General features: G+C 38.3%; 1 protein-coding gene across 1 annotated transcript; it reads left to right on the top strand.

Annotated features, from left to right (window-relative positions):
* Positions 1–2,088: 2,088 nt before the first annotated feature.
* Positions 2,089–13,840, top strand: LOC129895968 (protein SLOW WALKER 2). The gene is made up of 16 exons (XM_055971766.1): positions 2,089–2,888; positions 3,271–3,346; positions 3,438–3,557; positions 4,135–4,210; positions 5,039–5,107; positions 5,207–5,287; positions 5,727–5,798; positions 6,332–6,424; positions 6,593–6,745; positions 7,283–7,366; positions 7,461–7,604; positions 11,410–11,499; positions 11,909–11,991; positions 12,084–12,437; positions 12,552–12,774; positions 12,880–13,840. Exons 1-16 carry the CDS (start codon positions 2,171–2,173, stop codon positions 13,576–13,578), a joined length of 3,135 nt encoding a protein of 1,044 aa, XP_055827741.1. The 5' UTR covers positions 2,089–2,170; the 3' UTR covers positions 13,579–13,840.
* The last annotated feature ends 12 nt before the right edge of the window (positions 13,841–13,852 follow it).

Here is a 13,852-nt window from a genome sequence, read left to right as displayed (position 1 = left end):
CACCATCATGCAGCACCCAAGGACCAACTATAAGTGTAGTACTAGTTACAGCAGCTTGCAGAATTGTTTGTTTGTGTGTTTTTTGTTGCTTGTTTGTCTGTGCAGGTACTCTAAGGAGCTGATGAATGGCCCTTCTAGGTGTGTAACTTGCGACAACAAACAGCTTACCCATCAACTATGGAAGCAACAAGGGGCTGCCTTTCAGCAGCCCAATTTTGTTTCTTTCGTTACTTGTTTATGCAGGTTCACAGAGCTTCAAACGAAGGGAGACAACCAGAAATGCAGGGCACTTAGGAGCTCCCCTACTGGCTGTGTTGCTTACAACCACAGCAGCACTGGAACCCTCCAATGTGCAAGGATGCAACATCAACAAGAAGCCAAACCAGCAGCACAACAGACACAGAGTTCCAAGCAAAGGGAAACAACAGCCATACATGCAGGAGCCCCACTAACTCTCATCAACACATCATCAATGCAAGCTCCCAAACTACATTACCTCCAGCAGCCCTCTTGCTTACCTGCTATTTGGAGCTCTTTGCTTGTTTATTTGTGTGCCTGCAGGCACACTAAAACCCTTGAACAACCTCAGCAGCAAGGGTTGTTTTTTAATTGCAGGTGCAGGGACTACAAAGTGCATGGTTGCACTTGTATGTGCAGCCAACAGCTACCATATTACTACACCTGCACCAGCCCTCCTGGTTTGTGTGCAGGTACATAAGAACCTTCCAATGTGCAAGGCGCCATCTGTTGGATTTCCAAGCAGCAATTCAGCCACAGCTGCAACACATACAAACTGCAACATACAGCAACTCAGCCCCACATCATCCTCAACAACAACTCTAAAGCTGCTGAATGCTACAGCTCCTTACACTCTTTCCATTTTTCATCCTCCTTAGCTGCTATAATCATGATCTTGATGTTGATGCATCTTTCCATTTGGACTGACTTGGTATGACAAGACTAAAAAGGGCAAAGATGAAAAGAACTTTCTCATCCCATGCGAGATAGAAGTTTCGTATACTTGTTCTGCTTCAATTTAGCTATGTGATTCGTAGCGTAGTTGAATAGGACTAGTGTAGGTTACTTTCTTGTTTTCTAATGGAAGGGGAGAGTCTCCCTCATTTATGCTTACTTAGTCGACTTGTACCGGGAGGAGTCCTCTCTTAGGTTTATCGCTTTCCATCTAGTAATGGGGATGAGTTGGCCGACCTTAGTAGGTTAGCCGACTTATGAACCAACATAGGATCGGAGGTAAGGTTTATGTCCCCCTCCTTGTATTTTCTGCTTTATTATTTATGTTAAGGCTTGGGGGTGATGCTCAACCCCTGACTGTGCACGAGAGGTGGGAGCCTCGTATAGGGTCTGTTCCCCAAAAAAAAAAGTGTGTGTCATTCCTCTTCTCATTGAAACCTGTCAACGTGAGGAAAATAGGAATCATAATTGAAAATGCATCCATGATTATTTCATGCACGGCAACGTCTTGTTGATGTTGCATGAAAATATTACATAATGGACTTTATCCCACGGTACATTAATAAGCGGAAAAATTACTTGATTGAGTGCTTTTTAAAAATTAATTACTGATTTTAGCGATATTTTTTATTTATTACCATTTATAGCAATATATAGCAATATTATAATAAATCTACACTTGTATTAAAAGTGAATTATGCATACAATATAAATGTATTATAAGTGTTTTAAAATATATATTATGTTTGTGTAGTAAAAAACTAACATAATGTATTATAAGTCTATTAAAATATATGATAAATGTATTATCCATTTATAAAACTTGTATTATATATGTTTTACAAATAGTTCTCTGCAATATATATTAAAACTGTATTATAAATATATTATAAGTGTGCACTAAAATTATTTTTTTATTGCTATAAATGGTAAATATTTTCTTAATATTATATATTTATGTAAGTTTCCCATAATAAGCCATGGACACCCAACTATATATTTGTTGTCATTGTTCCATTTTGTCTTGAAACAACAGTCAGTAATTGTGGGCTGGGCTTATAACAAAAATAAGAAGCCCGAATGACCCAAGAGTCGAACAATAATAAGCCCAAATTGACCACTTTCTCTTTCAACCCGCTCTAAAACCTTGTCAAAACCCTCCTTCAGCTCCTTTTCTTTTTCCTCTTCAATTTCTGTAATGGATGATATTGAAGCCTTCAAATCCGACCTTACATCTTTAGTTTCTTCCCTAGGGTTTGCTACCTCTGCTCTTCCTTCTTCTGGTTTCGACGACTCCGACTTCCGCAAAAAAGGTCGCATCAAATCTCACAAAAACACACCTTCTAAGGATAATAATACCAATAAAGACTCTCAACATGGAGTCAAATCTCACAAAAACACACCTTCTAAGGATAATAATATCAATAAAGACTCTCAACATGGAAACCAAAACAAGAACAACAAAAAGAGAACCAACAAGGATAAATTTGGCAAAAATCCGAAGCCTCAACCGAAGGAGAAACCTGAAGTCGACAATAATTTATGGAATACAACACCCGGCAAGTACAAGAACATGCCGAAGCTTCCTCTTGTGAAAGCGAGCGCATTGGCGGTGTGGTACGTTGATGCCGCAGAATTGGAGGACAAGGTTATTGGGAGTGACAGGAAGAATAAAATTCCTGAGTTTAAGAATGTCAATGAATGGAAAAGCAAGGTGGAGAAGAAGAAGGAATTGGGGGAGAGGTTATTGGCCCAGTATGCGCAGGACTATGAGTCGTCCCGTGGACAAAGTGGCGATATAAAGATGCTACTCACCACGCTAAGGTCGGGGACTGCTGCTGACAAGATATCTGCCTTTTCTGTCATGATTGGGGATAATCCTACAGCCAATTTGAGATCGCTTGATGCTCTTTTGGGTATTTATTCTTCTCTCATTTTCTGTTGGTTATAGCTAAATTCTTCTGGGACTGTATGGAGAATCCTTAGGACTATCTCAATCTTTTTCAAAGTCATTGTATTTTAGCTCTCATGTTTGGAGAATCCTTAGGACTAATGTACCTTGTTCTTTACTGTTCTATCCTTTTTGCCATACTTTTTCTCAATTAGGATTTTTTTGTAACTTTCTGGTATTGGTACTTCATAATTCTAATTGATTTTTCACATGGTTTGCATCCTAGATTATTAATTTTTTAATCGTTCCTTTCTCTAGTCTTAGAAAGATGCAGTATTGAGATTCTTTTTAGCGGGATTGTTTGTCATTAGTGGTTGTCTTTAATCAATATAAATAATGACATGTAGGGATGGTGACAGCTAAAGTTGGAAAGCGCCATGCTTTGGCAGGTTTGGAAGCATTGAAAGAACTTTTTGTTTCTAGGTGAGTTAAACTTCTTTTCCCTTTCTTATTGATCATCCTTATTATGCTTAGTTGCCTCATTGTTTGACTACGAAGAATTCCTTCTATCCAGTTTGCTGCCTGATCGCAAATTGAAGACACTCTTTCAGCGGCCGATTGATCATATTCCGGATACAAAAGATGGTTACTCACTTCTACTCTTTTGTTATTGGGAGGAATGTTTGAAGCAAAGGTACACTTAAGCAGAAACTTTCAGCAAGTGTTTCATGGTTACATTTATTTGAGCTCCAAATACTGAAGTATATGAGAAGCATTCTTTTAGAACTTGATTCAATTTGGAGGAGTGGCCCAAATAGACCCGTGGCCCTACACGGTTGATGGCCATTGAGTGTTCTGTCCCCCATCTTAATGCCTTTTATATAGTTTGTTCTGAGAAAGGGAAGGATACCTTGGTTGAACTCCTATGTTCCTTTTGGTTATCGATCAAGCTTACCCCTATCTACTGCATCCACGTTTGGAAGTTTGTAATGTACCAGTTACCATAGGTGTAGGTGGTAGATTGACCATGATGCACCAGAAGTTTTAAGTTGATATGCCTCATGTGCTTGTACTTCCATGATACCTACTGTCAATGTGGAGAATAGACATTTTTGCACTTGGATATATTTGATATTACTCTAATCATGTTCGGATGTTCCTGAATGGAGGATTGATCTAAACTTTAGAGTGTTAGAATCTTTTTCGAATAATCACTTTATTATATGTCTGTAATATGTTGATCTTCAGCTAAATAGGGTTTTCTGTTTCAGGTATGAGCGGTATATCGCTGCTCTTGAGGAAGCATCAAGAGATGTCTTAGATATACTCAAAGACAAGGCGTTAAAGGTTGTTATTGACTATTTTATTGCACATCTGTACGGTTGCCTATCTATGTTTCTCCTCAAAGCACATTCTTATTCAATGTTTTTAGCTAATTGCATCTTAGAAAAGGAGAAAAAAATGACTTGTGAGAACGCCTTTTGTTGCTTCTTGCTGTTTACGAATCGGAACCTATAAACTGAGTGAAACTCAGCAACTGCTAACCTAACCATAGTTTATTGATGACTCGCGAGAACATCTTTTAATGCTTCTTTCTGTTGACGCAATCGGGACCTACAAATTGGTGAAACTCAGCAACTGCTAACCCAAACAAAAATTTACCTTGCAAACTGTTTGGAGGATCACAAGTCACAGCGATCTTTTTCTCTGAATAGACCAATTTATTAGGACACTACCTTCAACCAAATAGAGTTAACAAGCTTCTACAAAATTAGGATAGCTTGACTACTTGTCAAAGCTTTTGCTGGTAAACTATTAGGATATTTTGATTTAAAGTTGATAAAATTGTTTAAAGGTAAAAAAGTACATTTTCTTTTGACCAAAGGTATTCATTTAGCTTCTTTTGTAGTAGTTGCATTAAATATTTTGGTCTGACTTCTTGATTTGGTATAGCATTTTCACTGCAGCTGGGTTTCCTGTAATTTGATATTTTCTGAGGGTCCATTTGTTGGAAGACTTCAATGTCTTCTCGGGGTTTAAAGTTTCACTAACAGATTCTTGGGGTTTAAAGTTGTATCTGAATCTTTTGGGTGTTTGTGATGCAATATAATCTCATATCGTTAATGTTGTCCAGAAAAGTGGGGAAATACTTATATTTATAATTATGTTTTGTAGACAGTTTATGTTTTGCTAAAGTGCAAACCAGAACAAGAGCGCCGATTGCTTGCTGCCCTAGTAAACAAGGTATGCCGTTTTGATTCATTGCTTTTTGTGCCATTTACTTTGTCTCGAGAGTTATTGGGATCACGGAGCTCCAGCTGACATTTCTTTTCTTCGTTGCAGCTAGGAGATCCTAAAAACAAGGTTGCATCTAATGCTGATTATCACCTATCAAAGCTTTTGGCTGACCATCCAAATATGAAGGTAAAACAACATATTTGGTTGAACTTGCTTAGACATACAAGTACTGATAAAAAAGAGGTGCACTAACAGATATTTGCTTGTTTGTTAGCTTTCAGATTAATATATTAATCCCATCTTTAGCATGTACATCCCTCATGTGGTGACATTGTGACAACCATGATAATAAAGTGATATTTTAATAAGACCAAGCAGGATAATGTGCTCTTTGAAAATGGTTCCACTAATAGAATTTTGTGCCCTGAAATGCCATTACATTTCCCAAGCATACACCATGTTTTGGTGGCAGGTACTAGTACATCGAAGCGTTTGAGTGTGCTTGACTTTAGAAAAGCTGTAAGGAAGCACATATCATAGCATTATTGAAGTGCAGTTATGATTTTTTTTGTGTTATTTTTTCTGATGAAAGCTTGTTGTTTAATGTGTTATTTTTGTCGTGCAGGCTGTGGTGATTGATGAAGTAGATAGTTTTCTTTTCCGGCCTCATCTGGTATTGCGAGCCAAGTATCATGCTGTATGTCGAAACTTTATTGCTGATCTTTTATGCATATCACACTAGATACTTCTTGGTTGTATTTGTGTACACCTTTTGTCCCATTCAAGTTCTTTGTGTCTGTGATATGATAATTCTTGTTCTACAGTGTATCCAAATTCTTCCTGACATTGTGAAGTATAAAGTTTTTGTAAAAGTAAGACTAGCTGTAGATGTTATTTTTTGACAGGTGACTAGGTCTGTTTAGTTTGGATTATGAGAATTGGTACATTGATGTGAACCTTGTCCTTTTTGTGATCTACTATTTTTGAAACATACTTATGGTTTCATCTCGACTTGGCCATTCAATGCAAGTATGTTTATATTTCCTCTATGCGAGTATACAACAATAAACTCAGGTGGCAAGTCGTGTTGAGTTCATTTATTGTTCCAATTTTCTGTTAATAAAATCTCTAAATATGCTGATGCAGATATGTTGTTTTTAAGTCATCATCTCTAGATATTGCTGATGCAGAATATGTAGTCCTTAAAGTACATACCTGTAACTGTGACAGGTTAACTTTTTAAGCCAAATTCGCTTGAGTCACAGGGGGGATGGCCCAAAGGTGGCAAAGCGTTTGATAGATGTATATTTTGCTCTATTTAAGGTACAATCTATAGCTTCCATAGTCATAAGTTCCTCTTGTGCATCTTTGCTCTTCTTCTTAGTAGAGCTGGGAGCTTCATATTCTTATACTGAAGCTCATCAAGCGTTTCTGGTCTAACTTCATGGAATATTTTTCTTTACCTTCTTTTACCCTGAATCAACATTTCAGGTTTTAATATCTGAAGCAGGGGAAGGACGGATGATGAATAAGAAGAATGAGGGACATAAGGAGGTTTCTGGCATTTTGAAAGATAAGAAAGAAAAAGATTCATCAGAATCTCATGTTGAAATGGATTCACGCTTACTATCAGCACTTCTTACGGTTTGTGTTGACTAGTCTAGTTCTATTTCTTTTTTGTTAATTCTTCTGGATCTGCACAAAGAGTAACTTCTGTTTTCTGAAGGAGCTTTCGCATCTGTGGACTTGCTTTCTGTATTTTTTCTTGGTTTGTGGGGGTTAAAATGTAAAATCTGAGCAACTGTAGGTCTGTAGTTCCTGCTTGGGCAACTCTCCTCTCTTTGAGCTAGCTTTTGGGGTATGAGTTAGGCCCAAGACCTAATTTGACACAAACTCATAGTTATATTATGAATTATTTACAAATATATATATAAAATAGTTGTTATATTTTTCAATTCTTTTGTTTTACTACTCCTCCTGCTTTTGTTCTTCCACATACAACCACGTTTGCCCCTTTTATATCATATGTCAAACAACTTCGCTTTACGGTTCTTCACTAGTCTTAAACCGAGCTTGCTCAATCTTGGCAGCTTCTTACATTAGTACTCATTATGTTTCACATTTATGCTGGATTGGAGAAAATAGTAATCTGCTCTATTTGCACAACTTTCTCATTTGCAGGGTGTGAATAGAGCATTCCCTTTCGTTTCAAGTGATGAAACTGATGATGTCATTCAGGCCCATACACCGGTATTGTTTCAGCTGGTAAGCATGCTTACTCCATTGTCGGATAAGTTGGATAAGTATCTGATATTGTGTAATAGATTTTATCATCTTAATATTTGTTTGGAATGTGCAGGTTCATTCAAAGAACTTTAATGTTGGAGTTCAAGCTCTCATGCTCCTAGATAAGATCTCAGCAAAAAATCACATCGTTAGTGATCGTTTTTATCGTGCCTTGTATGCAAAGCTCTTACTACCAGCTGCAATGAATTCTTCCAAAGTATGTGGAAACCTTCCTTTTTTTTTGATAATGGTAACTGTATATTCAACACCAAAAAACCCATCAGGTGAAAACTGATGGGGTGGGACTTACAACCCCAGTGCAAGAACAAGTGACTATTTATCTCTGCCTCTTTCTCACACATAAAACACCTTGAGCAAATCTGTATACCTCTTCTCTGTAGTACTTCGTGGGTTAAACAGGCTCTCCTGATTACCAGCCAGATGAAGCATGAGACTTTGGGAGGAATTTTAACCTTCCAAACCAGTTCCCAAGGCCAGATAGTTGTCATTGAGCGACTGTAATTCAGTGTCCAGTAGCATGATTTCACAGTAAAGCAGCCGTTGTTGTGCAACTTCCAATCTGGCAAATCAGGACCTCATGTACTCCTGGGAAACCATTTAGGACCTGCAGCAGTTCGGCCACTCTGTTTATCTCCCAATCGTTAAAAGCCCACCTAAAAATGAAGTTCCACCCTTGAGGACTCCATACTTGTGCCACTTTGTCCATCTGTTGCAAGCTCAACATGTACATATCTGGGAAGGTAGTCTTCAGATTTTCTTTCCCAATCCACACTTCGTTCCAGAAACTAGTCTTTTCCCCATTACCAATTGTGTACTTCAGATTATTACTGAAAGAGAGCCACAATCTTCTAATTGTTTTCCACACAGAACACCCAAATGTACCAGTGACCTCCTCAGTTGTCCAGCTATTTAGGAGCCCATGTTTTTGTGAATTGAATCTCCTCCAAAGAGGCATATCTTCACAACAAAATCTCCACAACCATTTCTTCAGTAAACTTTCATTATGTGCACCTAGCTTTTTTATGCCTAGACCACCCTGCTCTTTGCTAAGGATCACCATATCCCATTTGACTAGGTTGTACCCCTTCTTCTCTTTGTTGCCCTGCCATAGGAATACTCTTCTCGCCTTGTTAAGTTTTTTCTCTATGCTGCTTGGGAGAGGGAATAGACTCATCATATAGGTAGGTTGGCCATCCATGACTGATTTTATAAGTGTTAGTCTACCATCCAAAGACAAATATTGACTTTTCCTTGTTGCTAGTTTTCTCTCACTTCTCTCCAGAATCTCATTCTACACTTCCAACTCCTTATTCTTTGCTCTGAAAGGCATACCTATGTATTTAGTAGGTAGGGAAGCCACTTGACACCCTAGGTTCTCTGCTATGATCTGCATATTAGGCACTTGGTTGACTGGGTAGAGACAGCTTTTTTGCCAGTTAACATGGAGCCCTGAAATGCCTTCAAAAATGGTCAGGATAGCTCTCAGATGCCTTATCTGTGTAACTTCGGCTTCACAAAAGACTAGGGAGTCATCTGCATAAAGCAGATGGGATATCTCCATAGCATTGCCCATATTTCTGTTAGCACAGAAGCCTCTAATCCATCTGTTCTCCCTTGCTCGCCTGATCATGAAATTCAGGCCCCCCATTGCTAGGATAAACAAAAAAGGTGACATGGGGTCACCTTGTCTCAAGCCTCTCTGTGACTGGAAAAAGCCTTCCGGACTGCCATTGATTATGAGTGAAAATTTCACATTGGAAATACAAAATTTGATCTAGTTAAAACCCATTTGTTGCCAAACCCCATATCTCTCAATATTTTGAGAAGGAAAGCCCAATTTACGTGGTCGTAAGCCTTCTCAATGTCAAGCTTGCATAACACTCCGGGTAACATCTGCTTCACCCTCGAGTCTACCAACTCATTTGCTAGAAGGTTTGCATCCATAATCTGTCTGCCCTTCAAGAAAGCGATCTGGTGTTCATCAACCAGAGTCCCCATAACTGTCTTCATTTTCTCAGTAATGGGCTTGGCTATAATTTTGTTGACTCCACCAATTAGACTTATTGGTCTGAAGTCTTTCAACTCTTCTGCTCCCTGCTTCTTAGGAATAAGTCCTATAAACGTAGCATTGAAGGACTTCTCAAAATACTCATTCTGGTGAAAATTTTGTATTGTCTTCATCAGGTCATCTTTCAAGGTCTCCCAGCATTCCTTGAAGAAACGCATTGTAAAGCCATCTGGACCCGGAGCTTTGTCACCATCACACTGTTTGATAGTACCCAATACCTCAGCTTCAGTGAATGGCCTTTGCAGCCACTCTTGATCTTCCTGGGAAACCTTCATATTTATGTTCTGCTTTCTGGTTTAATTTAAGCTTTAATAGGGCAAACAGACACTGCAAAGAATTCCCTTCACCTTCACCTTCACCTTCTTGGTGCTTTTTATCAATACAATTACGAATTCTCAAAATAAAAAAAATAAAAAGAGGATTCCCTTTCCCTCTCGAATCAATAAAAGGTTCATGTTTAGTTATGACTTTTCTATTTTTGGAAATATGTAAAAAGTGCAGGGTGATGAAAGTTTGAGCTATCTTCAATTAACACATTTATCCTTTCGTTTTTTGGGGGGGTGGGGTAGGGTGGGGGTGGGGGTGTTTTTTTTTAACCTTTGTGTTGACATTCCTGAGGTCAAGATCAATAAGGTAACACACTTGTTTATAGTACATTTTCTTTTGTTTTCTATGGTTTCTAGTCTTGTCTGTTGTAAGCATTAGATGCACACTTGATTTGCAATTTTATGGGAGTGAAGGCATATAGGATATTTAGATATTTGATGTGATTAACGATTATTATTAGGATTATGTCATTCCTGATGTTTAAGTTCGATTGATTGAAGCTTCATCTGCTGTTCTTGCCTTCGTGATGATCCTTTAAGGGCCTTCAGCTCATTACCAATGGCAGTTGAGCAGTGGATTTCTTGTTTGTCCATCTCAAGAGGAACTTTGGCATCTCTTTTTGGTTGTCCAGCAGTGGAATGTTGATTGTAACAGTAAAATTAGAGAAACAAGGGAGGAGTTTAGAAGAATTTGTTAAGAGTAATACTTTCGCACATTAAGAATAGCTATTTTTACGCTATTGACACATAACTATCTATCATTGATGTGGTTTTTCAATAGTAGGTAACTTGTGCAAAAAAATACCATGGTTTAGAGATACCTCATTTTCAAAACAATATCAAGCAGAATAGGTAAATACAACACAACAACAACATACCCAGTGTAATCCCACTAAGTGGGGAAGCAGAATAGGTAAATGAGAATAGAAATTTCAAAATTCTGAGAGTCCGAGCAACCAAAGTTCTAGTGAAGCATCCATAATATTTTCTTGCAAGATATTCTTTGAATAAGTCATGAATTTAAGAACTAAGATAGTCATTGCAGCACAAATGCTTCAATTTGTAGAGCAAATAAGTCCCTACACCAGAAAATCTACGTCTTAAAGAATGAAGATACGAAGCAACTGTGAAGCCATATTATGATGTATAAAGTGAGCTACAAAAGTTGGCTTTCCCTGTATTTTAGAGCTACATCTATATTACTGTTTTCGTAATAGATCTTGAGAAGATTAAGTTGTGAGGAATTAGGTTGTCCACCTTCCTGAAGTTTGCTACTACACCTTGGTTACACACTGAAGCTCCCATATTTTTTCTTGAAAGAAGTTTTAACAGACCTGTAACTTCAGACATTTTCTTCTAGTACTTCCACCCTTAGTTATTCTTCCGCTGCAACCTCCTCCTGGTGAGAATGGAAAACATGTGGAAGAGTTCTTTTTGTCATGGGTTAAATTTTGTCACAATTTATCACTTCTTGGCAATGCTGGTTAGACCTGTACTCATTCAATTGGTGACCAGTTGTGCTTCAGTTAGGATCTAACCTTTGCATTACTTGCTGACTTAGTCTATGCCTGATAATTGTCTGATGCATGTTCTGGTTTTATCTGTAGGAGGAACTGTTTATTGGACTGCTACTTAGGGCTATGAAAAATGATGTAAATGTGAAGCGAATTGCTGCATTCTCAAAGCGTTTGTTGCAGGTTTGTGCGAGGTGTAAATTTGTTATTATGTGAAACCTAACATAGTTAGCAATATAGAAGGAACACTGAGGTGAGGTATATTTAGGCAATTATTTGTTTGTCAATTATTCTTCTGCAAGTATATCAAGTTTAGGCTTCCATTGGTCTTATATAATGTTCATGGTAAACTGTTAAATAGCTATTCCCAAGTCACTGAGGAACTACACTAATTCAAACATAGTTTAGGGAAAAAGGAGCTCTTGAAGCTGTACATTACATTCATTCTTAGTTTCATCAAGGAGCTGTACTCTTTTGGTCTTGTGCTTGATTTTCCTTTGAATTTGATTTTAAAAAACCACATACTGTTATTGCCCTTCCGAGAATTTGCTTTTGTTCTTTCATATTAACATCGATTGTCTGGTATTTACAGGTTGCAATTCAGCAACAGCCTCAATACGCATGTGGATGTCTGTTTCTCCTGTCTGAGGTCCTTAAATCAAAACCAACTCTCTGGTAGGGTTTCTAGGAACACTATCCATTGATGAAGTTTATGACATGGCTAAAGGATTTGCTTGCAATGTAATTGTCTTAACTTTTTCATCCAGGAACATGATGCTCCAGAGTGAGTCTGTTGATGAAGACCTTGAGCATTTTGAAGATATTACAGAAGAAGATGAAAATCAACCCAGTCCGCCAAATCGAACTGATAATGCAGGCGAGGTTGCTCAAGAAGCTAAGCACTTGGAAAATGGCAATCATTCCCTGCAGAAAGAAGATAGTTCTTCCGACTCTGAGGATGATTCACTCCAAGCTGAGGAGTCGCCTGCTAGAGGTGGTTTAGATGAAGCAAAGGATTCTAGATTGATGTCTGGATTCAACAAGCTTTTGACTGAAGGTTCAAATGAAAAGCTCTTATTGCCCGGAGGATATGATACACGGCACAGAGAACCTTCATTCTGGTACCATTTTGTCTTCTTTCTGGCCTTAAATGTTTATTAAGTCTGTGCAATGTCATATCAACTTCTGAGTATACAAAAAATGTAACTTCTTTTGCTGTCTTTTATAATTGACAGCAATGCAGATCGTGTAAGCTGGTGGGAGCTGATGGTACTGGCGTCGCATGCGCATCCATCAGTTGCAACTATGGCTAGAACCCTTCTTTCAGGAGCTAACATTGTGTACAACGGTAATCCCCTGAATGATCTTTCGCTGACTGCTTTCCTCGACAAGTTCATGGAAAAGAAACCAAAACAAAGCACTTGGCACGGTGCCTCCCAGATTGAACCTGCTAAGAAGGTTAGTATTTTTTAGATAACATAGGAAAATGTATCATGTGTAATAGTATAGTATACCACCTTTGACTGATCTTGTTTCATCACATTAATGTCGTTTTTCTTGCAGCTTGACATGCAAGGGCAGCTGATTGGGTCAGAAATTCTCTCCTTAGTTGAAACAGATGTACCTCCTGAGGATCTTGTCTTCCACAAATTCTACGTGAATAAGATGAAGTCTTCGAAGAAACCGAAGAAGAAAAAGAAGAAGACGCCAGAAGATGATGATGCTGAGGAATTTTTGGTTGCAGATGGTAGCGATGTCGAAGATGAGATTGATGAAGATGCTGCTGATGAGAGTGAAAATGAGGAAATTGACACCATGCTAGAGTCCGGTGGGCTTCCCTCGGAAGCTAATGGTGAATACGATTACAGCGATTTGGACGAAGTTGCTAATGAGGAGGACGATGAATTGATTGGTGATGTCAGTGATGAGGAAATGGACACCCTTTTGGCACATGACGAATCTGACATTAATCTCGGCAGTGATGAAGACAATGATGCAGAAAAGGCAATTGGAGATGACGAAGAGGATGATGTATATCAAAGAAAAAAGAAAATAAAGAAAGAAAAACGTGCTGCAGGAAAATCCCCATTTGCTAGCCTTGACGACTACGAACATTTGCTCAACGAGGAGAGCCCAAAAGAGCCCGCTAAATCAAGAAAGAAGAGAAAGAATTCAAATGAACATCTGCTCAACGAGGAGAGCCCAAAAGAGGGCGCAAAAAAGCCTGCTAAATCAAGAAAGAGGAGGAAGAATTCAAATTAAGTTTCGTTCCAAATTTGCATGAAAGAGTTGCCGATTTTGATACATCCTATTCAGACAGATTATCCTGAGATAGGTAAAGGAACTCTTTCAATACCCCATAGTCACCTCAACCTTGTCAATTCTTGTGTATTTGGTTATTTTAGCTGTGGTACACAACACCATTCTTCGCTTTCTTCCTTTTTGTGTTGTGATAACTTTGGGTAAGTCAGATTTGAATTGTACCAGTTGGTGTTATGATAACTTTGCAAAGTTCATTGTGCAACCATTATAGATA

This window comes from Solanum dulcamara, chromosome 7 (assembly GCF_947179165.1).
Source record: "Solanum dulcamara chromosome 7, daSolDulc1.2, whole genome shotgun sequence".
NCBI lineage: Eukaryota > Viridiplantae > Streptophyta > Magnoliopsida > Solanales > Solanaceae > Solanum > Solanum dulcamara.
The sequence above is the reverse complement of the archived record's forward strand: the minus strand, read 5'-3'. Positions and strand labels throughout refer to the sequence as shown.